The sequence below is a fragment of the Callorhinus ursinus genome, unplaced genomic scaffold (assembly GCF_003265705.2).
Source record: "Callorhinus ursinus isolate GAN/ISIS: 27379988/994484 unplaced genomic scaffold, GSC_fseal_2.0 scaffold4, whole genome shotgun sequence".
Taxonomy (NCBI): Eukaryota; Metazoa; Chordata; class Mammalia; order Carnivora; family Otariidae; genus Callorhinus; species Callorhinus ursinus.
In genome coordinates this window covers 21,003,284-21,027,124 of record NW_027397066.1, presented here as the reverse complement: position 1 = coordinate 21,027,124, position 23,841 = coordinate 21,003,284, and the positions used below count along the sequence as shown (strand labels likewise).

The 23,841-nt window shown below is 40.4% G+C and overlaps 1 protein-coding gene and 1 long non-coding RNA gene across 7 annotated transcripts in view; one reads left to right on the top strand and one right to left on the bottom strand.

Moving 5' to 3' along the window:
• RBPJ (recombination signal binding protein for immunoglobulin kappa J region) overlaps positions 1-23,841 on the bottom strand; it is a 226,064-nt gene that overhangs the window by 114,238 nt on the left and 87,985 nt on the right. For 2 of the 6 annotated variants that reach the window (XM_025887394.2, XM_025887393.2), the window contains exon 1: positions 244-456. The exons of 1 other annotated variant lie outside the window; for it this stretch is intronic. Coding sequence is in view for 3 of the 5 variants with exons in the window: in XM_025887393.2 (XP_025743178.1) it covers positions 244-263 (20 nt within the window). In the remaining 2 variants the exon portion in view is untranslated. Of the gene's footprint in view, positions 1-243; positions 457-477; positions 582-23,841 lie in introns of those variants that run through there. 3 more of the 6 variants (XM_025887396.2, XM_025887395.2, XM_025887398.2) reach the window with 2 other exon arrangements.
• On the top strand, positions 661-10,536 carry LOC141372582 (uncharacterized). The gene is made up of 3 exons (XR_012377872.1): positions 661-1,763; positions 7,947-8,272; positions 10,169-10,536. It is a non-coding gene; the product is annotated as an uncharacterized lncRNA (long non-coding RNA).

The window sequence follows — 23,841 nt, the reverse complement described above, 5'->3', positions numbered from 1 at the left end:
CACGCCCGCACCCGCCGGCGTCGCCGCCGCCGCCCGCCCTCACGCGCCGGAGCCCGAGCCACGGCGGCGCAGAGCGAGCAGCGCACGGCCACACGCCGCCGCCGCCGCGCTCGACGCACGCGACGCCGCCCCCGCGGCCCCGGACGCCAAGCGCGCCGCGGCCCCCGAACACGCCGCCCGCCGCGGGCTGCGAGACGCCCGCAACTTTGCCGATTCCCAGCGCTCCGATTCCCCCAGACTTACCCTGTCACAACAGGCGCCATCTTCCACAAACTCTCGCCAAAACTCCAACCCTCGCGAGATTCCCCCTGACGCCTTCCCCGGTCCCTCTCCCCCGCCCCTTCCCTTTTTCCTCACTCCTCGATTCCACCCAGCCCCCGCGCTTCTTTTCCCCTCGCAGCTGCCGCGAAGAGCCAAACGCCTCGCGCCGCCCGCGGAGTAGGGGGATCCTGCTCGCTGCCTTCCCTGGACACCTACCCAAGCGATGGAGCATGCGCAGGCGGCTCCTCCGCGGGCGAACCCTCAGTGTGGTCCATGGGGAGTGTTCCGGTTATCCGGGTTTTGGGACGCGCCCTGAGGGACGTACGTGGAGACTGAGGAAAACCGGAGGGGATTACAACGGGGACGGGGAATGGAGGGGTCAGGAGGCGGGGCCGAGGGGAAGGGAGGAGGGGTCCTGGGAAAATCTGCCGCGTTTCACAGGCCTAGATGAAACACCTCCTCAAATGGGTGTTTTCCAAGTGGCTTCCCGCTCACTCTGGTTCCCAGCCCTTTTCATTCATTCAGACGTTCATTGGACACCTCCCTTATGCAAATGTCTGCGTTAGATGCTGGAGCTACAGAGATGCCTGGAGTTCGGCAAGTGACAAACCTAGAACTGTCTTCGCTCTCTTCGACCCCCCCATGCTTGCGCACAGACAGACAAGATGACAACGTGGGCTGTGACCCTTCAGAGCTCTGTAAATGTAAAACTCGCAGTTGAGCTCTGTGGACTTAGCTTTCTTTTCCTTGGGTGTGAAATGAGGTCAGGCCAAGGCCTCTGGCAAAGACACCCCTAATGTCCACCTCGTATATGCATGCCAGAGCGCCGCGTAGTTTTCTCCAGAGGTGAAAACCGCGTTGGAATTGAGGCCCCACTCGCACTCAAACCAGAGATGCCCCCGGGGCAGAGAGCGGCCTGCTGTGTGAGCCTCCTTAGCACCTCATCGCCGTCCCCAGCCGTGTGTGAACCCAGGTGGAATGGGGACAGACACTGCTCGGGTCCTTCCGTGGGCCTGGCATAGTCGAGGACGCTGGTCGCTGCCCGGAACGCACTTCAGGCAACTTAAGCCTGGAAACCCCGGAGCAAACTTAGTCCGTCTGGGCATTTAATAGAAAGGAGAAGGGCTCGAATCCTGACCCCTCCTTCCTACCTGCCACAACCCTTTCTCCACCTCGCCACCCCCGCCAGGCTTGCCCTTTCAATTCCTAGAGTTTCCCAGATCGAGCACTGCCTCCTGTAGGGAGCCCCAAAACCCGGAGAACTGGAATTCGCTGCCGGAGACCTGCTGAAGGCGCTGCAGGATTGGCGCGGCACTCGCGAGCGGCACTGCGCATGTGCCCAATGCGGGCAGCCCAGTCTCACGCTACACCTCCTTCCCACCGCCTTCCACTACTCAGCTCAGACACAACACGGGCCGTGGGAAATTTCCTAAACCTCGCGAGAACGCGCCCACTGTTGCCTATGCCTTCGCCCCAAATCTCGCGGAGCCCAGGCGGGACAGGTGTTTGTCTAGTGCAGCTCCAGGCGCTGTTCGTGCGGCGCGTGTTCGAGCGGCGGGCGCGGGCGGGGTGGGAAGGGAGCGGCTCGCCGAGGAGGCGGGGCGGGTGAGCGCGTGGTGGGGAGCCGCTGGGAGGGGGCACGGCGTCTTGCATACACACGCCGCGTGACACTTTGTGGAAGAAAAATGGGTGGTGGGGTGGGCGGGCTGTAAAGGAAGAAGGGGAAGCCAGGAGATTAGAAACTCCTCTTGGTGTAGATGGTAAGAGGTCAGACTGTAGGGCAGGAGGAGCCCCAGGCCGATCCCCTGGGGAGGTTTCCTGTCGCCTTCCTCGAGCCTGGTACTTTCCTAAAATGTGTTTGACGCCGCGCCCCCGGCCTCCGGGAGCTGACGGCCCCCAGTGTTGGGTTTGAGTCATGGCTCTGAGTCACCTAGTCTGGCCACCACTTGGTTTAAAACGAGTTAGGATTTCCTTAGTTACTCTCTTGTAGCTATTGGTTGTTTTCTTTCTGATCTACCCGCTGGCATCGCGAGTGGAATAGGGAAAAAATACGGCTCTCTGCGCTCTTGCCATGTTGCCCAGTATAGATTCCGTCCCCCATTCAAGGACACAATTTAAAAATTTCTTTCCCCTAATCTCTTCCTAGCCTTTTGAAGTAATTCGTATATGTGAGTTTCTGTTCTTGTGTTTTGTTTTCCTTTCCTCCCGCTAACGAGTTAAAATAATGGCTTTTCTTTCCTTCACTTTCCATGCGTTTGCTGAAATATTCATTCCATCTTAGGTATTGTTTCATCAGATGTTTTAGCTACGACTGTTTTAAGTGTATCCTTCTCTTGAATTATTTATTTGTCCCGTGCATTCCTGGTTACATTCTTCTATCAGGCACATTTCAGATTGCCCTGGTATGGTTTCTTTACCAGCCCAGCCTGGCATTTTCTAGGAGCTGGGGGCTTGGTGATATCACAGACCCGCAAATGTGGAATTGAATTGTTTTGATTTTTGGAGGACAGTGAGTCCTCTAATAGAGGCTCATGTTCTGCTTGTTATGTAGTGGACAAGAAATCAAGTTTTTGAGTTGTTTTCAACGTTTTTAGTTATGTGTGATGATATGTGTGTGCATTTTCCTATCCCTTTGATTAAGTGTTTGACACAGAAAAAAAAAAGATATAAGGACATTTAATACAATAGCTCACTACAAGTCTACTTTGGAACAGGGTAGCTCAGGAGGAGGACAATGCCCATGGGCAGATTCCTTAAAGTCTTCATCCCAAGAAGGCATTTCAGTCATAGTCTAGTCCAGGCCATTAACTTAATTTGGAACCCTGGCCATCTAAGAACCCCAGCCACAGAAAGCCATGGTAGCCACAAGCCAGATCACAACTCATCTTCACCCTAAAACATGATCTGCCTGCAGTCTTTCCCCAATCCAGTAAATGACAACTCTATCCTCCTTCTTTAAGCCAAGAACCTTGGAGTTATTCTTGCTTCCTTTTCCTCTCACATCGAATGTCCTGTCTAACCAAATCATGCCAGCCATTCCTTCAAAACAGACCTGTAGTCCAAATATTTCTACACCATCATGGCTCCCAGCCCACCGTGACCCATCTCCTTTCCCACCTGGTTTACAGAAAGTCTCCAAACTGGTTTTCCCTTCTTCCATTCTTGCCCTCTCTCAGCCTGTTCTCAGTAGGGCATTCAGAACAACCCTCTAGAACTTTCCATGGTTTTCCTATTTCACTATAAGGACCTACACATCTGACCTGCTATTTCAAATCCCCTGACCTCCCTGACCTCACCTCCTCCTCTTCCCCTTGCTCACTAAGCTCTAACCAGCAGTCTAACTTGCTGTCCCAGGACATACCAGACACACTACCAACTTCTTTTGCTCTTTTCCTTCAGATATCTTGCTCATTTTTTTTCACTGCTTTCAGATATTTGCTTAAATGTCACCTCAGCGAGGCCTTCTGTAACCACCCTCCACGAAGATGACTCCTCATACTCCCTATTCCCTCCTCTATTTTTCCCAAGGCATTTATAAATTAACATACCATGTATCATACCTGTGTATTGTGTTTACTTTCTGCCTCCTCCCATTATAATGTAATCTTAATAACGACAGGGACTTTTGTCTATTTTGTTCATTGTTTAAACCTAAGCCACTAGAACAATGCCTCGAGCCTGGTAGGTGCTCAGTAAGTATTTGTAGAATGAACAGGATGTCTCCCACTCTACAGCAGAAGAGAAATGATTCTGAAGACTGGCAAAGCCTTCTAGGGTTGAAAACAGTATTGGGGTTAGACTAACAATAAATGCTGCAGCGCCAGCCTGTCTGGGGAAAGGAGATCCTATAGAGCAATCATCTACGTTGACTTAATGCAAAAAAAAAAAAAAAAAAAAAAAATTTCTTGCTCCTGGGTTAGGAGCAGTAGATGAATCTACACTTACTTGAAGGTTTCCTTTGTTCATTTTAGAACCTCAGGAAAGAAAATACTATTGGCAAGGGGTGCCTGGGTGGCTCAGTCGGTTAAGCATCTGCCTTTAGCTCAGGTTGTGATCCCAGGGTTCTGGGATGGAGTCCCACATCGGGCTCCCTGCTCAGCAGGGGAGTCTGTTTCTCCTTCCTTCCCCACTTGTGCTCACTAGCTCTCTCTCTCTCTCTCAAATAAATAAAATCTTAAAAAAAAGAAAATACTATTGGCAAGATATCAAGAAATAGGTATTCACATATGTTCTATTGGGAGTGCAAATGGGCATAATCATTATGAAACCATTTTTCCAAAACTTGTCACTACCTGTTAATCCTACCATTCCACTTTTAGAAATCTATCCTACAGTTAGACTCACACGTGTATAAAATTACCTATATATTGCAGCATCATTGATGGTAGAGAATACTGGTAACAACCTACACATCAATCAAGAGGTGTCTTATTTTAAAAAAACAATCATACCTGAAACAAATATAACACTGTATGTTAACTATACTGGAATTAAAATTAAAAACTTAATTTAAAAATCATGATATATTCTCAGAATTAAATAGTATGCATCTGTTAATAAGCTGAGGCTGCTTTTTATGTACTTATATGGAAAGATAACAAAGTTTAAAAAGCAAGGTACAAAATAGCGTTAGATGATAAATACATACTTATTTGCCTCTATGTATCTAAAATGGCTCTGGAAGGGCACACTAGAAACTGTAAGGGACTCAGTGGTTGGAGGGTGTGGTGAGGAGGTGACTTATCTCCCAGTCAGCTGTCTTGGATACTTGGAATTTTGTACCTAGTACATGCATTGCCTATTCAAAATACAAAACATAAAGAAGGGAAAACGGAAGAAACGGATTAAATGTGCAAGAAGAAAAAAAAATTGAAAGAATGAAATTATTTCCTTGGTTCTATCTCCTGGTGGTGAGGATTCAAGACGTTTATTACATCATGAGATGCTAGAACATTATTTTCTAATAGAAATGATGGACTTGACCTACCATCTCAGTACAATTAACTGCAGAACTGTCAGTACTTTACTCCAGTCACTGGGTAACACTGAACTCACAAGCAAGTCGAAACAGCAAGTTTAGAGTCCCTACCACTTCATGTTAGGCATGATCTTTGGTGGTTTAAAAAGTTAGATAAATGCAGAGATCTCAGGGGACTCCCTGGCTAACAGTACACAGACCAGTTGCAGTCTAATTCTAGGACAGATCAATGAGTTTAAGGGCATTGGAGTACAATGGAAGAAGCACCTAACTCTGGACTGATGGACCCCAGGAAAACTTACAGAGGACTTTTGAACTGACTCTTAATAGAGGGGGAGTTTAGAGGACCATCAAAGGGGGAAGAAGCATGAGAAGCACAGGAAACAACATGTTCAGGCTCTGAGGTGTGAAAGGGTATCTTGTACTCAGGGGAACTCCAGGTGGGGGTTTGGTGCGTGTAGAAGCAGGGGTTAGGTATCCTAAGCAGGGTCACAAGAAGGATCTGGAGGAAGGTCCTCAAAATTTGGCATCAGAATCCCCTGCGTCCCACTCCCTAAGACTCTAAATGAGTAAATCTGGGCTGAACCTGGGAACAGGCATTTCTAGCAGGCTGGTCAGAGACTCTGATGCAAATTGTGCATGAGCCAAACTTTGAGAATCTTTGTCGTAGGGGTTAGACGTAATCTTTCTTCAAGAGTTTAACATTAAAGGGGGTAACAGCATATGGTTTCTTTTTTTAAAAAACAATAAAAGATATTTAAATATTAAAAGGAATGAGTTTCAGAGCCCCTTAGTGTGTATGCAATGGGCATGTGAAGCAGTTAGTGGCAGTAAGATAAGCACATTCATGAAGGGGGCATGCTTTGCTGGGGTGGCTTAAACCCAGTGGCACATTTCAACATTGCTCTTATTCAAAGACTAAGTTACACCATCTTCTATTAATGAGACACAGTAAAACATTGAATATTTTGCTGGGCAGCCTCATGATGAAGAACATGGGTTCCGGCACCACATTGCGTGGGTTCTGGCTCTAAGACCTTAGGCAAGTTACTGCCTGTTTTTAATGCCTGAGTTTCCTCTCCACAAAATGGAGATAATAGCACCTGATTCACAGGGTGGTCGTGAGGATTCAAGACGTTTATTACATCATGAGGATTCAAAATGTTGAGGATGTCTAAATCATTTACAATGATACCTGTCACATAACTGCTGTGGTAGTGTTAGTTTTTATCATTATTTTTATTCAATAAATCTGTAAGTTGCATTCATCTAATAAAGATATTTCACATGCTTTGCAAGAATTTTCAACACTTCAAAAATCAGTGTTTAAGATGCTGAATATAGTGGTGATTTTATCCAGATTGGTGTTAATTCATTTCTTTATTCTATCCCACTCAGAAATGGCAGTATCACTGTTATTATTATTCAACTTTAAGAGGTGCACACGTCCAAAAAGTTTGGGACACCTCCTGTAGATGGCCAATGAGAGCCTCTCGGGCTGGAAAGCAGGGTTTGATGTGATTGGATCATGAGGTAGTTGTAAGTCAGTCAGTAAAGCCTTACTGACAACTCATATTAGAAATTAGGAACCTACAGGGTACCTGGGTGGCTCAGTCGTTAAGCGTCTGCCTTCGGCTCAGGTCATGATCCCAGGGACCTGGGATTGAGCTCCACTGGGCTCCCTGTTCAGCGGAGAGCCTGCTTTTCCCTCTCCTACTTCCCCTGCTTGTGTTTCCTCTTGCTCTCTCTCTCTCTGTCAAATAAATAAATAAATCTTTAAAAAAAATTAGGAACTTTTTCATAGAAAGAAGATACCATATGATTTCACTCATATGTGGAATTTAAGAAAAAAAACAGATGAACATAGGGGAAGGGAAGGAAAAATAAGATGAAAACAGAGAGGGGGACAAACCATGAGAGACTCTTAACTATAGGAAACAAACTGAGGGTTGCTGGAGGGGAGGTGGGTGGGGGGATGGGGGTAATTGGGTGATGGGCATTAAGGAGGGCATGTGATGTCATGAGCACTGGTTATTATATGCAACTGATGAATCACTAGCATCTACCCCAGAAACTAATAATACAGTATATGTTAACTAAATTGAATTTAAATAAAAAAATACAAAAAAATTAACAACTTTTACTCCAGAGAAATTTTTGTCTTTTTTTAAAATTTTATTTGTTTATTTGAGAGAGAGAGAGCATGAGCAGGGGGGAGGGGTAGAGGAAGAGGAAGAAGAAGACACCATGCTCAGCAGGGAGCCTGACTTGGAGCTGAATCCCAGGACCCCGGGATCACAACCTAATACAGAGGCAGACGCTTAACCAATTGAGCCACCCAGGCGCCCTACTCCAGAAAAATTTATTAACTTATGGTTTTCATTCATCTTTATAAGCATGAATCCCCCCTTTCTTAATAACAATACCCCCATTGTTTTCTACATGTTAATCAAGGTTAATAAAATGTACAGGAGATTGAAAGAGTGACAAGGATTCCATAAGACTATGTAATTCTAGAAGGAAAATAAGGATTAAAAGAAATAGAACACTGAAAATGAGTCATGGAGTGGGCTTTAGGAGAACTTGAGGAACAAAAATAAATATTCACTCTTCTCTTACCAATTGTGTTTGATTTTCATAGGATTCTTTGACCCTGGGAATTTGATTTCTTTTCTCTTTTTTCTTTTTTCTTTTTTTTTTTTTGCAGGCCCAAAGCTTTACATAACTTGCTAACATGCGCAGCAGTTCAGGAAAGTGAAGTAAGAAAAAGAACGGGCCGTTTACTCTAGTGATGGGAAACGTGAATGGAATCAAATGCACATTTGTTGTGTACAAATCTAATAATTTGTCAAAAGTTTTCATAGCTAATGTAATTGGAAGAAAATGTTTCCATGTGTGATTGATATGCCTTGTTCTTTTTAGGATATAAACAAGATAAAGCCACTTTTACAAAAAAATGACAAAATGACAACACTATACAAAAAAAAAGACAATACCACATGAATCATAAAATACCAGTTATTTGTTTACAAGGTAATATATAAAAATTTTGATTTCCTAAACTTTCCCCTTTGTCATGTATCCTATATTGCAGTGGTTTTTGGTTCTGTGTTGAGCCAGTGTTGAACACACATAGTTAAAAAAACAGCTGGGGCGACACCTGGGTGGCTCAGTTGGTTAAGCATCTGCCTTCGGCTCAGGTCATGATCCCAGGGTCCTGGGATCGAGTCCTGTGTCGGGCTCCTTGTTCAGCAGGGAGACTGCTTCTCCCTCTGCCTGCCGTCCCCGCCTGCTTGTACTCCCTTCTCCTCTCTTTCTGACAAATAAATAAATAAAATCTTTAAGAAAAATCAAATAAAAAATTAAAAAACAGCTGGGACATGAAGGAAAGAGCACTGGACTAGTCTACCATGGAGTCCTACCTCCACCACTAGTCAGAAGGCCAACTGTGGGCAAACTAATTTTTTCTCATCTGCTAATGGGGAAGGTAAAACTTCTTGCTTAGGCACATTTTAAGAATCATTTCAGACATCACACGAAATAACTGTGTACACCTGTACACAGTTATTAATATTAATAATATAATAATATTAATAACATCTGTAAATGTTACCTTTTTAGGAAATTCTCTCACCCATACTGTTGCTCAGTTTGGTTTTCTTTTGTTGTTTTTGTTTTTGTTTCTATTACATGGACTAGTACTATCTCCCTTATAGATTTGTTGCACAGATCAAACCAGGTATTTATGTAGATGATTAAATGGAAAGAATTGTCTCTCAATAAGTTTACTGTATTTATTTTTGGTTGGCACATTTATTTGTGAAAATTTGACTATGGTTATATACGAAATTAAGAGAATGGAAAAAGATCGTATGTTTTTCTCCTCTGGCCTGTGTTACTATTAACCTTGGGCACAGATGGCCTTTATCAGTTTTTCAAAGAAAGCTTACCAGAAAGGTTTTACTCTTTGCATCTGTGTTACTTTGTGTCATAGATAGTGTAATGATAAGCATCAACTGGTAGATATGACATTTGTGGCTAGCACCCTTGTCCAAAATAGACTAAGATCAACTTTGGAGCCAGTCTATTCAAGCACTGACAAATAGTAAGAGATATCAACTCCTGTCTTGTGAAATACCTAGCTGGGTCAGAGATAGGTGATTAACCACGAATCCCCTGGAACATCATAATCAAAGTTGTACATTGTCCCTTTTAATAATTGCCATTATATCAGGATGTCCATATATTTTATTTTAACAATTTTTTAACAATTTTAAAAATTTTAATTATGTCAACATGTAGGAATTTAAAAAAAAGAGACCTTGTGAAATTACTGGAGGTATCTAAGATAATTTCTAATTATTAGGCTACTAATAAATCTTGAGTATGGGCTTAATTTTATGCAAGAGGTATGTTTGAAAAGTTTCATCTCAATCTCATAATGATGTATTTTATTTGTAAAAGGCATTTAGAGAAACTCTGTATTTAAAGGTTTCTTTAAAGACTTTGTGTTAGGGGCATCTGGCTGACACAGTCAGTAGAGTGTGCGACTCTTGACCTCAGGGTCGTGAGTTTGAGCCCCACATTGGGTATAGAGTTTACTTAACAAATAAATAAATAAAATAAAAGCCAACATGTGTTTTTAAAAAACTAAATAGAAATTTTAAAAAATAAAGATTCCATGTTACATATTTTAACTGGTATTGTCGTATATGTAGTTTTTGCTACTTAAATCGTTATTTAACTAAATTCTATCATGATTAGCATCCTGTGGAAGCTAAAATAAGTTATATTAAGGTGTTATAAATATCCCACTAGTGGAAAAAACATTTCTCAAGATCTTAACTACAAATTGCCTCCCATCTAAGTACTTTGGAAAGATTTGGAAATTTATGCATGCTTCTTCTTCTTCTTTTTTTTTTCTCCCAGCTTTCCAAACACTTGGCTTAAATTCTACCCTCAGAATTACTCTTGACTTCAGTGACAGTTATAAACTATCGTCTGGGAGAAGCATTTGGCTCCTACTTTTCAAGTCTAAGGTTCTCCAGAAATGTTCTTATGAAATGTGAATCTGATTTTCATCACACAGTTTTACCTACATAGCATCATATTTTCCTTCACCAGCAAACACTAAGTATTTTATTTTTAACTTAGCAAAACTATGTCTGTATTTGCATGGTACTTTCCAAGTTTCCAAAATAGGCAACAAATCAAAGAATCTAGGCAAAAAAAGGACTTAAGAACTGAAAGATAACTTCTGAAAAACAGATTACATACAGAAGTATTTAGTTTTATGCAATAGAGTGTTTTTGAAAAGTTGTATGCCAATCTAACATGCAGGCAAGCAGCTTTCTATTTAAAGGGATACTATGATACGAAATTTGTGAATCGACAGAAAATATAATTGAGTCTACACTGTCCCAAGCCTTCTCACATATATCATCTCAATCAGTCCTCAGGACAAAGTAGGAGGGAGGGGATTTTATTCCTGGTGTTTTTGTTTGTCTGTTTGTTTCTTTTAAGAGAGAGAGAGAAGGAGATTCCCAAACAGGCTCCACCCCCAGCACAGAGCCCAACATGGGGCTTGATGTCGCAACCCCAAGATCATGACCTGAGCCAAAATCATGAATCGGAAGCTTAACTGACTGAGCCACCCAGGCTCCCCTTTATTCCTGTTTTTACAAATGAGGCTCAGAGAGCATGACTTACACAATTTATACCTCTAGAAATGGAGTTTCTGCTTGTCAGTGAGTTTTTTTTTTTTTACAATAGAAATTCAAATGATTTTATTATTACAACTTGATAGAGAATATCTTATGTCAAATACTCAGTAGCTGATTATGATTTTAATAACTTATTTATGAAAATAAAAATGGTAAGGGATTCAAAAAGATTTATTTTTAAATAGCTGTTTATATGAACTAGTGAATGGCTAAGGATAGGTAGCCAAGGAAGATACCCTTGTAGATTTTTTGGTATGATCATTATTTTTAAAAATAATTCGCCAAAGACACCACAAGAGAAAAACACTGTAAATATAGACACAAAATCCTCAACAAAACCCAGATGGCCCTTACCTTAAAATTGTTCAACTTAACAATTTTTTGACTTTATGACGGTGTGAGAGTGATATGCATTCAGTACAAACCATACTTCAAATTTTGAATTTTGATCTTTTCCCAGGCTAGCAATACGTGGTATGATACTCTCAAAATGCTGGGCAGTGCCAGCAAGATGCAACAATCAGCCACACAATCACGAGGGTAAACAACCGATACACTTACAACCATTCTATGCCCATACAATCATTCTGTTTCTCACTTTTAGTATGGTATTCAATAAATTACATGAGATATTCAATACTTTATTATAAAGTAGGCTCTTGTTAGATGATTTTGCCCAGCTATAGGCCAATGTAAATATTCTGAGCATGTTTAACATAGGCTAGGCTAACTAAGCTGTAATGTTTGGTAGGTTAGGTGTATTAAATGCATTTTTGGCTTATGGTATTTTCAACTTATGTTGGATTTATCTGGACATAACCCCATCATAAATTAAGGAAGATCTATAATAGCAAACATCAAACAAACTAAGAATAGAAGGAAACTTGTTCAACCTGATAAAGGGCATCTATGAAAAATCCAGAACAAATATCATATTGAAAGGTAACAGATTGATGTTTTTACACTAACATCAGGAAGAAGGGAAAGATTTCCATTTTTACCACTTCTATTCCACATTGTACTGGAGGTTCTAATCAGATAATTTGGCAAGAAAATTAAATAAAAGGCATCCAGATTGGAAAAGAGCAAAAATGGGGTGCCCAGGTGACTCAGTCAGTTAAGTGTCTGCCTTCGGCTCAGGTCATAATCTCAGGGTCCTGGGAACAAACCCCACATTGGGCTCCCTGCTTCACAGCGAGTCTGCTTGTCTCTCTCCCTCTCCCTCGACCCTCCCCTCGCTCATGCTCTCTCTGACTCTCTCTCAAATAAATAAATAAAATCTTAAAAAAAAAGAAAGAAAAACACAAAACTATTTCTATTTGCACATGACATGATCTTATAGAACATTCTAAGGACTCCACTAAAAAAGTATTAGAACTAATACACAAGTTTAGCAAGGTTGCAGGATATAAGATCAATATACAAAAATCCATTATATTTCTATATATTTGCAATGGGCAAGCCAAAAATAAAATTAAGAAAACAATTCCATTTACAATAGCATCAAAAAGAATAAAATACTTAGGAATAAATTTAATAAAAAAAAGTTCAGTTCTTATGTTTTGAAAACTACAAAACATTGTTGAAAGAAATTTAAAAAGATCTAAATAACTGGAAAGGCATCTCATGTTCATAGATTGAAAGAAATGATTATCAAGTTGGCAACACTCCTAGATTGATCTGTAGAGTCAACATAGTAACAATCAAAATCTCAACTGTCCACGTTGCAGAAATTGACAAGCTGTTCCTAAAATTCATATGGAAATTCAAGGAAACCAGAATAACCAAAACAGTCTTGAAAAAGAACAAAGTTGCAAGATTTACTTTTCCCCTTTCCAAAACTTACCACAAAACTGTAGTAATCAAGACTATGTGGTACTGGAATAAAGTAGACATACAAATCGATGGAATAGAATGAGAGCAGACATAAGCCCTCACATTTGTGGTCAATTAATTTTCCAGCGTAAGTGTCAAAACAGTTTAATGGGGAAGAAACAGTCTTCAACAAATGGGGTTGGGACAACTAGATATCTACAGGCAAAAGATTCACAACGTATATAAAAATGACCTTAAAATGGATCAGAGACCGAAATGGGGGCGGGGAGGGGAATGACTGCTAAAACTGTCAAACTCAGACGAAAACATTAAGGTAAATATGCATGACCTTGTACTAGCAACGGTTTCTTAGACAACAAAAGTATAAGCGACAAAAGACCAAAAAACAGATAAACTGGATTTCATCAAAACTAAACTTTTATGCTTCAAAGAACACTCTCAAGAAAGTGAAGAAGACACCCCACGGAGTGGAATAAAATATTTGCAAATCATATATCTGACAAGGATCTAGTATCCAGAATATATAAACATATATAAATAGATAAACAGTTCTTAAGCTGAATAATAAAAACTACAACCCAATTTAAAAATAGGTAAATGAGGGGCACCTAGGTGGCTCAGCGTTGGGCATCTGCCTTCAACTCAGGTCGTGATCCCAGGGTCCTGGGATCGAGCCCCTCATCCAGCTCCCTGCTCAGCAGGGAACCTGCTTCTCCCTCTCCCACTCCCCCTGCTGGTATTCCTGCTCTTGCTATCTCTGTCAAATAAATAAATAAAACCTTTAAACAATATATAAATAAATAAAAATTAAAATAGGCAAATGGTTTAAATAAACATTTCTCCAGAGAAGATATGTAAATGATCAATAAGCGCATGGAAAAATATTCAACATTATTAGCCATCCAGGAAATGCACATCAAAACCACAATCTGATACCATTTCACACCCACTAGGACGGCAGTAACCAAAAAGACAGATAATGACAGATGTTGGCAAGGAGGTACAAAATCAGAACTCTCACACATTAATGTGATGGAAATATAAAATGATGAAGCCACTTTGAAAAACAGTCTGCCAGTTCCTCGAATGGCTAAAGGTAAACCCAGCAATCCCACTCCCACGCGATGGCCAAGAGAACTGAGAACATATATCCACATCAAAGCTTGTACACGAATATGCATGGCAGCATTATTCATAATAGCCAAAAAGTAGAAACAACCCAAATGTCCATCAACTGCTGAATGGTTAAATAAAATGTGGTATATCTATAAAATAAAATATTATATATATAAAATAAAATATTATAGGGGGATGCCTGGGTGACTCAGTTGGTTAAGCATCTGCCTTCAGCTCAGGTCATGATCCCAGGATTCTGGGATCGAGTCCCGCATGGGGCTCCTTGCTCAGCGGGGAGCCTGCTTCTCCCTCTGCCTGCCAGTCCCCCTGCTTGTGCTCTCTCTCTCTCAATCTCTGACAAATAAATAAATAAAATCTTTTAAAAAAAAAAGAAAGAAAAATGTTGCCTAGGGCCAGGGAGTATGGGGGGTGGGGGAGGGGAGTGACTGCTAATGGGTGAAGGACTTTTTCTGGAGTGATGAAAATGTTCTAAAAGTATGGTGATGATTGCACAGCTCCAAATATACTAAAAACCCTTGAATGTACATCTTAAATGGGTGAATTAGGTGGTATGTGACGTGTGTCTCAATAAAGCTGTTAACCAAAAAAAAAGGCAGAAAAAAAATAAAATTTAACTGTATTCACTTACATGATAATTTTTGTCTTAGTCATATGCTGATATAAATATTCGAGTACAGACAAATAAATAATAAACTCCATAGAAAATTAGGGAATAGTCATCACTATGTCAGTTGATTTACCCTCTAGTTTCATTTCAGAAGTGGACTGATCTTATTTTAAGATGAAAATCATAGTTGAAATGACTGAGTACCAACTTAATCCAAGAACTTACTGTACATGATGATCCCATTTGATCCTCCCACAACCCTGAAGAGGACTCCTAACACCCCCTTTAAGAGCTGAGGAAGCTGTGGCTCAGAGAAAGTAAGTAACTTTCCTTAGCGCACACTCAGTTACAGAGAGAGCTACAATGGGAATGCTGTGGGCGCTTCTGACCTTTCCTATAACCCGTCCTATACTAGGCCTGCTGGGTCACTTTCTCTTTCATTACCATTGGTGAATTAAGATCCCAAGGCTGAGACTTGTAGGGTAATTACATAATAGGTATGTTAATGTTACCTTGAGAACCTAAGAATTGGGACACCCTCTCTAGGCGACCGATGAGAGCAGGTGATGGGGGTGGGGAGTCGTGGGGGGTTGGAGTAGGAAATGGAACTTCCTTATTTTCAAATGTGCAGGAAAGGATGAAGAAACTGAAAAGAAAATCCCCAAAGATCCTACCAGCTCTAAAGTTCAGTCAGTTTAAGGCTCCACCTTAATGGCCCTGAAAGTACTGTGAATACAGGTAACAATTTCTTTCCTCTCCTGACTTAGTCTTGTCCCAGGATCCATGACTGAAGTGTCTCCTTCAGGGCCCCAATGACTACAACTTCATCAGAAAGTGTGTTTTCAGACTTTTTTTTTCCCCTTAGCTGTATTCTGCTGGCAAAATGCATGCCAGAATTATTTAGTTCTTTTTTACTTATTTAGAAAAATTATCCTTAGGCCACATGTTTAATTTCAGTCTATACTATGTCTACTTCTTATCCTTTGCTAAAATTGCCTTTTGATATGAGACAAACTGTAAAAACCACTTTAAGAAATTTTTGATTACTTTTTTAGGATGAATAATATGTACACATGGAACAAAATTTAAAATTTATAGTAGTGAATGCACATAGAGTTGCAGATCTAGCAAATAAAAATATAGGACACAAGTTAAAGTACAGTTAAATTTCAGATAAACAACAAATAAATTTTTAGTATAAATTTGCCCCATCCAGTATTTGGGACATATTTGTACTAAAAATTATTTGTTGTTTATCTGAAATTCAAATGTAAGTGGGTATCCTGCCTTTTAGCTGGCAACACTCAATGGCAGAGGAAAGCAAATATCCCTCTGGCTGTGGTCTCCAGTCAGTTAACCTTTCAAAAGGAAATCCTATAACCAATTTCTTGAGTATCCTTCCAGGAATATTCTATAATTAACTGTCTTTTTTGCAGCAAAGTTATCAAGGCTCAGTACAAAATAGAACTTGGAAAAAAGGATCTAAACCAAATATAACAGTGTCTGTGTTTTTAATTTGGACTCATGACTAAAGGAACATCACAGAGGCCATGTGATGCACAGGGGAGGGATTTTAGTTCATACCAACTGGGTAACCTTGAGTATGTTCCTTAACGTCTGGGATTGTCTGCAAAAGGAGGTTAATATTAATACTCACCTCATACATTTGTAGTGAATAATAAGTAACACATGTAATATGTATGCAAAATGCCTGGCCCCAGGTAGCCATAGGATCAGCAAAGCCCCTCTCTGGATGTTTTAGGGTATTCATTCATCTGTAACTTTCTTAAGAAATTCACTATAAAGGCCTCTGTCTGGAAACACGGGCCAGATAAACTAAGTCTGTCTCAGTAGAACCTTCTAAATTTGCCATTGGGTAACTCATTAACTCCGTTTTCTGTCTATTGCCTCTACTCCACCAAATACATCATTCAGGGCGCTGATGGCTCAATTTATTCTATGCATTTTCACCTCATTGAATCTATTCCTCTATTATCCAGGGATTCAAAAAAGTATTTACTGAACACTTACTCTGCAAGGCACTGTTCTAGGTACTGGGGATCCAGGTTCGAGCAAGTAAGACAAGATCACTGCTCTTGTGTTCAGGGATGGAGACAAAGATAATAAAAGGGTAAACAAATAAGTAAGACTATTTTCAATAATGATAGAAATGATGCAAGAAATTAATCAGGAGTGGAAAATGGTAGGGGGAGAGGTAAGCTGACTTTATTCAGACGTCTGCCCTAGTAATAGTAAATTTCTTCCATTGCACTTAAGCTGCTCAAAGTACTTTAACTGTGTCATTCCTTTAAGAAGATTTTGAACAATACAAGTAGAGAGCAACAACCTTTACAATTTTAAGTTCTTTAGACTCAGCAGTATGTAGAGACCAAGGTCTTTCGAAAGTATAGACTTGAGGATTTCTACCCCTCTTTGGTAAATTCTCCATGGGAAAAGGAAAAGTGATGAGCATTCAAATTCTGAATGCAAATTATAAATGAGAAAACCCTCAGGCCAGTTATTCATATTTATAATTCACCCCATCACACACACACACACACACACACACACACACACACACACACACGCAGTGCTGAAATTTAATTCACCCCATCACACACACACACACACACACACACGCAGTGCTGAAATTTGGCTGTTTTTACACCCAGATCAGAAGAGGACAAACCAGATTTGAAGCCATCTTTCTGCCTTTTTACTTATGCCAATTAACCTATAATTTTATGCCATTTCCACCCCTCCCCAAATCTTGCTTCTTTATTAAGAAGTTTTCATTTAAAAAAATTACTGTAAAGGAAGTTGGGATATGTTGAGGAGATTTGGCATAAATAATTCAGCATCATTAAGAAATCACAATATAATAACTTCCAGCTTCATTTTGTCTGTTAGGGTCACATATTATCAGAGCTAATATTCAGAAATAATTATCTATTTGTAGTGGGAGTGATTCCTACATTATTTTTAAAGCAGCCTATCTCTTCTGAGAAACTGCTTGTTGTTTGCCAGGATAATGCAATTCCTGTTTGTGCATTATCAAATTTGTACAATTTAGATGAAGAAAATCTTTTTCCTTGGTTCCTTCCAGTGAAATGATGCATTTTCATGATGATTAAAAGCAAAACAGCCAAAAATGCTATATTAGTTCACAAAAATTTCTCAGAATAGTGTATTAAAACTGAAACTGACACATTACAGAGGTGGTAAAATCTACTTACATTCTATTGTTTATGGGCAGAAAAAGATTAGATACCATCAGTGTTTTCAGATCTATACAACATGTTAACTATGATATTGGAAATAAGCCTAAAACTGAGTGTGAATCCTCCAGATAAGGATGTTCTTCTAAGTGGGTTTAGAAGATTTGATTAATTATTAGGCTCATAAAATTAAGTTATAAAATGAGAAATGCCTACAATATTATTATATTAAACTTTGCTAAGATAAGAAACATTTTGAAATGTGACTGCTTTCTAGCTTCTTAGTTGACTCTCTCCCTTGCCTCTAAATATTTTATCTTTTGAGGTATAAAGTATATTTATTTCATTGCCTCATTCTTTTTTTAGAGTTCTTTTCTTTCATTTCTTTTTTGGAGGGGAGGGAAATGGGGTGTTTCTACAGGACAGGGTATATATCTTGTGGTACTAATACAACTTTCTCTGTTCTACCTTGGTTCTTGGAAGTCTAGATTTTAAATACTTCTAAAATGGTTAGTCTCAATTTTACTCACACTCTTTTTATAGATTTACTTCTTTTTTTTGAGGGTTTTTGTTTTTTTAAGTTTATTATTATTATTTTTTGTAGTCTCTACACCCAACGTGGGGCTTGAACTCACAACCTGAGACCAAGAGTCACACGCTCTACTGACTGAGCCAGCCAGGTGCCCCAGATTTACTTCTTAAAAGTGCTTTTTTTAGAATATTACTTTGTATATCAATAACTCCACTGGCCTCCCTGCCTCTAAAATGTGGATTTTCTTGACCTGGTGATATCGATTTTGGTTTTGTGCAGACAACAAGTTAAGTTAAGGCCTTGTCCTCTCTAAAACATGTGTTCACCCCAAATCAGCCTCCACTGTTAATACTTTAATATGTTAAGAAACAGGCTCATCAAGAATACTGCTTTGAACTTAAGTTTTATAGGAATTTATAAACTAGAATGTTTCCTCAAATTATGATTACATTGGGCAAATATTAGTTATTAAGAAGATCCTTTTAATACCTCTTCTTCCTCTTCATTCACTGGAAAGTGTTTGGTCTCTTTTGGGGGGCACACAACCAGTATGGAATGTAGCTTTGCCCATCTTGTGCAAATCCCCTGTAGGGTTTGTAAAACTGCAACCCATAATCCCCTCTTGAAAAAACACACTGATTATTTGTGCTTATGCTAGTTCCAAATATTACAATAGTTTCTGGATTTTTGCCACATTCCTCTCTAGATGGTCATTTGGGAGACTTTGTTTATAATGTGTGTTTTGAATGAAATTTTAAAATTCCAAGACCACAGGATGTAAGACTCAACTGTGGGTTAAACTTAATTTTGCATTTTTTCAAAGAGGCCCTTCTTAGATTACAACAATAGCAAACATGGAATAGAAAATGAAAGAAGGTATGTTTTTTTCCAAGGATTAGTGTATGAAAGAATATAAGAGAAAGCATGCTATTTCCAAGGATTAGGGAATGTTTTCAAAATGGCCTATAGTGTTTAGCTGATGGCTTAGGTAAATTAAAACATTAAGCTGTTTTATGGATATCAGGAGAAACATTTTCGTTAGTAATTGTGCTAATTGTGATTTTAAAACCAGAAACAAAACCCTGAATTTAAAATAGCACTCCCCCCACCTGGCCCCAAGAAATTAGTTCAGTTCTTGGGGATAAACAGTATAATAACATTTTTAAAAATTTAAGGCAATGTTAAAAATATAAAAGCTCCTTGGGGACTTTTTCCTTCTAATAAATTCTATTTTTCCCCCTTATACTCTGTTTATTTTAGAAACTGATGCTTGTTAAAGAACCCTCAGAGATTTGGGGACAAAATAAATTGGCTTTTCAAAAAAAAATGTAAATGGAAGCTTCTTGCATCTTATTACAACCTTCAGGAGTTTTTTTTAGCTTTACAAATGATAGACTTAATAAATCGGTGTGTCTGACTTTTGTTGTTTTGTGCTCTGGCTGTCTGTTACCATTTGGATGTATTCTTTGACTCTCCACTCCTTATCAAACAGAAAACAGTGACCATAGTAGACAACAAGTTAAGGCCAGCATCCTCTATCAACTGTAAACTGATGGATTTCTCCTCAAGATGTTTCAGTTTACATTCTCTCTATAAATCTCTCTCTCTCTCTCTCTCTCTCTCTCTCTCTCTCTCTCTCTCACACACACACACACACACACACACACACACACACACACACACACCAGTGATTCCTATGACATAACCTTTCTGGAATTCTATAAACACAGGCTATGCAACATGGGTTAACCACTTGTCTAGGAAAGAAACTAAGCAGACAGTCGCCCACAGAACACATCTTACATTTAACCTTCTATGTATGCCAAGAAAGTGATCCAAAAAAGTGATCGTTTTGAGTCCCTGACTGAATAATAACAGGACTTTGAAAACACTATTGCTATTTTAAATGGATGTTGCTTGTTAACAGAATGCAGAATGAATTATGGCCTCTGTATGAAGCTCTTTTATTGTTGACCTCGATCTTCATAGAGGGTGTGGTAGAGGTAGCCATCTACAAATGTAAAGCTTACATCAGGTACATAGAAAAATATTCTACTTAGAAAGAAAATAGAATATAAACATTAATGTCACTGGTTAAAGAAAATCAATGGTTATTCATCAAGGTAAAGAATAAGATATTAATAGTGCATATATGGCAGCTTCCTTGAAACTTACGAAACAGAGTGGAGAATAAAGGAAGGGCAAGTAAATACCTTCTTTTGCTAAGCCACCTGACTGATACTGAGCCTGATTAATATTGCCCTCACACAGGGATATCACCCACAACTTGGTGCTTAGTAGCCACCTTCAACAATGGACTTTAGGCCCACCTCTATTCTCAGCGACCTGGAGCTGAAGAAAAAAGAGCATCCTTAGAGGTACGGTAGGGTATGTGGGGTGGGTGTGACCAGCAGCCTTGTGTTCTATAATTATAGTGGGAGATCAGCATGAGAAATATTAGCAACTTTTCTATTCTATAGAAGTGATGACATCACTGCTGCCGATTACAGAAACTGCCTGTCAAGGAGTCAAATTATTCCCTCTAACTCCCACTTAAGACAGATCCCAAGGAAGGATCTTCAGTGGAGGCTGAGGGAATTATTTTATCTCCATTGCACCCTTATGAACTCACCTGGGCTCATTAATTCAGGTGCTTTCTTAGCAGATCAAAATGGAAAGAATCTGTTTCTCAAAGACGGATATCATATAAGCACTGCAGGAGTGAAGTGGTTTCCTGTGGTTATACAATTGTACCAATCTGAACGTGAACCCAGCAGATTGTGGAGGCGGTGAATCCCTTAGGAGGCTCTTTTCTGCCCTTCAAACATCTGTGAATCATATGATTATTAGATGAGCAGGACCAAGCTGCTGAATATCCACAGCCATCACCTCTCCTCCAATTCCCAGATCAGCCCAGTGATTGATTCTTGGATGTGGCATGGCCAAAAGAGATGGAAGGGGCTGCCAGCAGATTGGCTTTTGTCATAGAACCAAGCTCAAGAATTGGGTGTAGTAGGGGCGAATGTGCCTTGGGAATTCCTACACATTCTTTTACCTCTTGTGCTGCTATCAGCCTTTCCTCCCATTCCCATCACATCAATGCTTTCTGGTCCGGCATCCATCACAGTACAGCCACCCTCTGCTTTGCAGAAAAAGACAACTACTCTCCAGATGAAGCAGCCACACTGTGAGAGAGAGAAGCCCTCTCACACACGTGCACAGACACACTCACACCCTCTTTTCCTGGATGGCAGCCATCCTTGTCACTTCACCCAAAAAAAGTCATTCTCATGGAGGAAATGTGGGCATAACGGAAGAGGAGAAAAGCGATCTTGTCATTTCCCTACTTAGATGTTGTCAATTACATTCAGCGTTTCATCCCAAAGCCCAAAGCTAGTCGGTCCAGAGGAGATGTCTGGAAGTGATCCTTCCTAGGAAGGGCCGAAGCCTGGTGAATAGGGCAACACTCACCCAGGGGCTCAGTGGTTCTTCCTTGATTCTTGTCCCTTCATCACCAACCCTATCCAATCCATTGGCAAGTCCCATTAGTTCTATGCTCAGACGACGCGCCACATCTAATACTTTTTACCCTCTCCCCCCTACATCGTAGTCCAGGGCACTATCAGCTCTCTCTGGGTTACCTGCATTACCTTCCCACCTTCTTCCTACTTCTTCTACTCTACCCCCCTCTCCCACTCCCAGTCCATTCTCTATGGGATATCCTGGTGCGGTCTCTTAACATGTAAATCGAATCATGTGACTCAAATTTAAAACTTTCCATCTACATGTCTATTATTTTTGTTATTCCTCAAGCATTTTGCTACCATAATTAGCATTGAAATTAACGTTGGCTTTTTTTTTTTAACCAAAAAGCCACGTGCTGTTTTACAGGAAACAAAGGGCAAGCTGAGGGCACCACCTTCCAGATGCAAGAGAAACGGTGGGTGGTCATAGCTATCAAAGAGAGGAAAGGCAGGAGAGCCCTGGGGGTCTGGAGCCCAGGAAGGAAAAAGGATACCGAGCTGACTTGCCCCTGAGCAGGGGCCTGGGCTGAGCAGTGGAAGGACCGCTCCGGGGTGTGACTCCTGTCAATCCTCCCTTCCTTTTCTCCCACTCTCGCTCACTGCCCACCCCTGGTCCCGTGCTCCCGCTAGATTCAAATACCTTTCACTCCCCAGTGCAGGGACACCTTCTTGCCCCCTCCTGCCTTTTCTCTGCTTAAAAGGATCTTCACCCAGCTTTTCTTCCTGGTGACTATTTATTCAGTTCATACAATGCTACAGACTAAATTCCCCCCACCAGGAGCTAATTTCTTAATTGTTCCCCCCTTGCTCTGAAGATCGTAAAATTGTCAAACCTGTTCTTTTTCTCTAAATGGCAACTTTGCAACAAGATCTTTCGGTTGTTTTCCAACATCTGAAGTTTTCTATGTGCCACGAAAATGAACGTTTATAATTCTATTTGATATAAAAGAAGATTATACTGAACAATGTCCTATTAATAGGACAGGCAAATAATCTCCCCTGGTCCACACAACCCACGGACCAGAAGAGAATCTCAACACACTGGTGGTGCTGACAAGTGGCCGCCCCACCTTGACTGCCTCCTCTTCTAGACTCTGGGTTACTGTACAAAGAGTAACACTCTTTGCTCTCTACTCTTTCCATGCACACTGATTTTGTCTCTCTGCAGCACTTCTCAGTCAGGTAGTAGAGAAATACAGGTAAACAGAAAGCCACGCTTGTAAGTGAACACTTACTGGCTCAGGGCACAGAAACTGTGTTCAAGAAGAATGTTTTTTATTTTTTTTTTCAATGAAGCATAATTTACTTTATAATCTGTCTACTTCCTTGAAGGAAGATCAACTGGTTTAAAACAGAAATAAGGGCTATTGATGTTTATGTGTTTAATTTACAATTCTATTCTGGAAGGCAGATTCCCATTAATAAATGGAATATTTATAAGTACTGTAATATCCAAATAAAAGCACACTAAGTCATCTACTTTTGGGGGGAATATTTAGGGTGTATTTTTCAGCTAATGGGACAAATCCTGAAGGAACTGTAGCATTTAAAGAAAGCACATCGTTACTGGAACTAAACTTGAGTACTTTTATGGCAAGACTGGACAGCTGCTTGCACCTGCCCTAACTTTTTTTCTGGCTAAAGTTATCTATTCCAGGATCCTATGTCATGCAGTATAGAGCTTTGGTTTCAATCAGTCACTCACCCAGGACCTTGGATATATTTGAAATTCCTTTTGGGGGGAAAAAAATTGGCCAAGGCTTTTGACAGCATTGCTTCTCACACCCAGGCCAGAGTGGGCTGGTTCTCCATGGCGACAAGAATGCATATTGGCATCTCACCCTTAAAGTCACAGAATCATAGCATTTGGGTCCAAAAGAGGCTTTAGATTTCATATGGCCCTTACTTATTTTATGTTTTTCTATAACATTATATCAGCATTCCTTGTTCCCCCATAGCAAATATCCCAAACCCTTAATTTAACTGACAATATAGAACATTTATATTATAGGTGGCTGAGAGAGG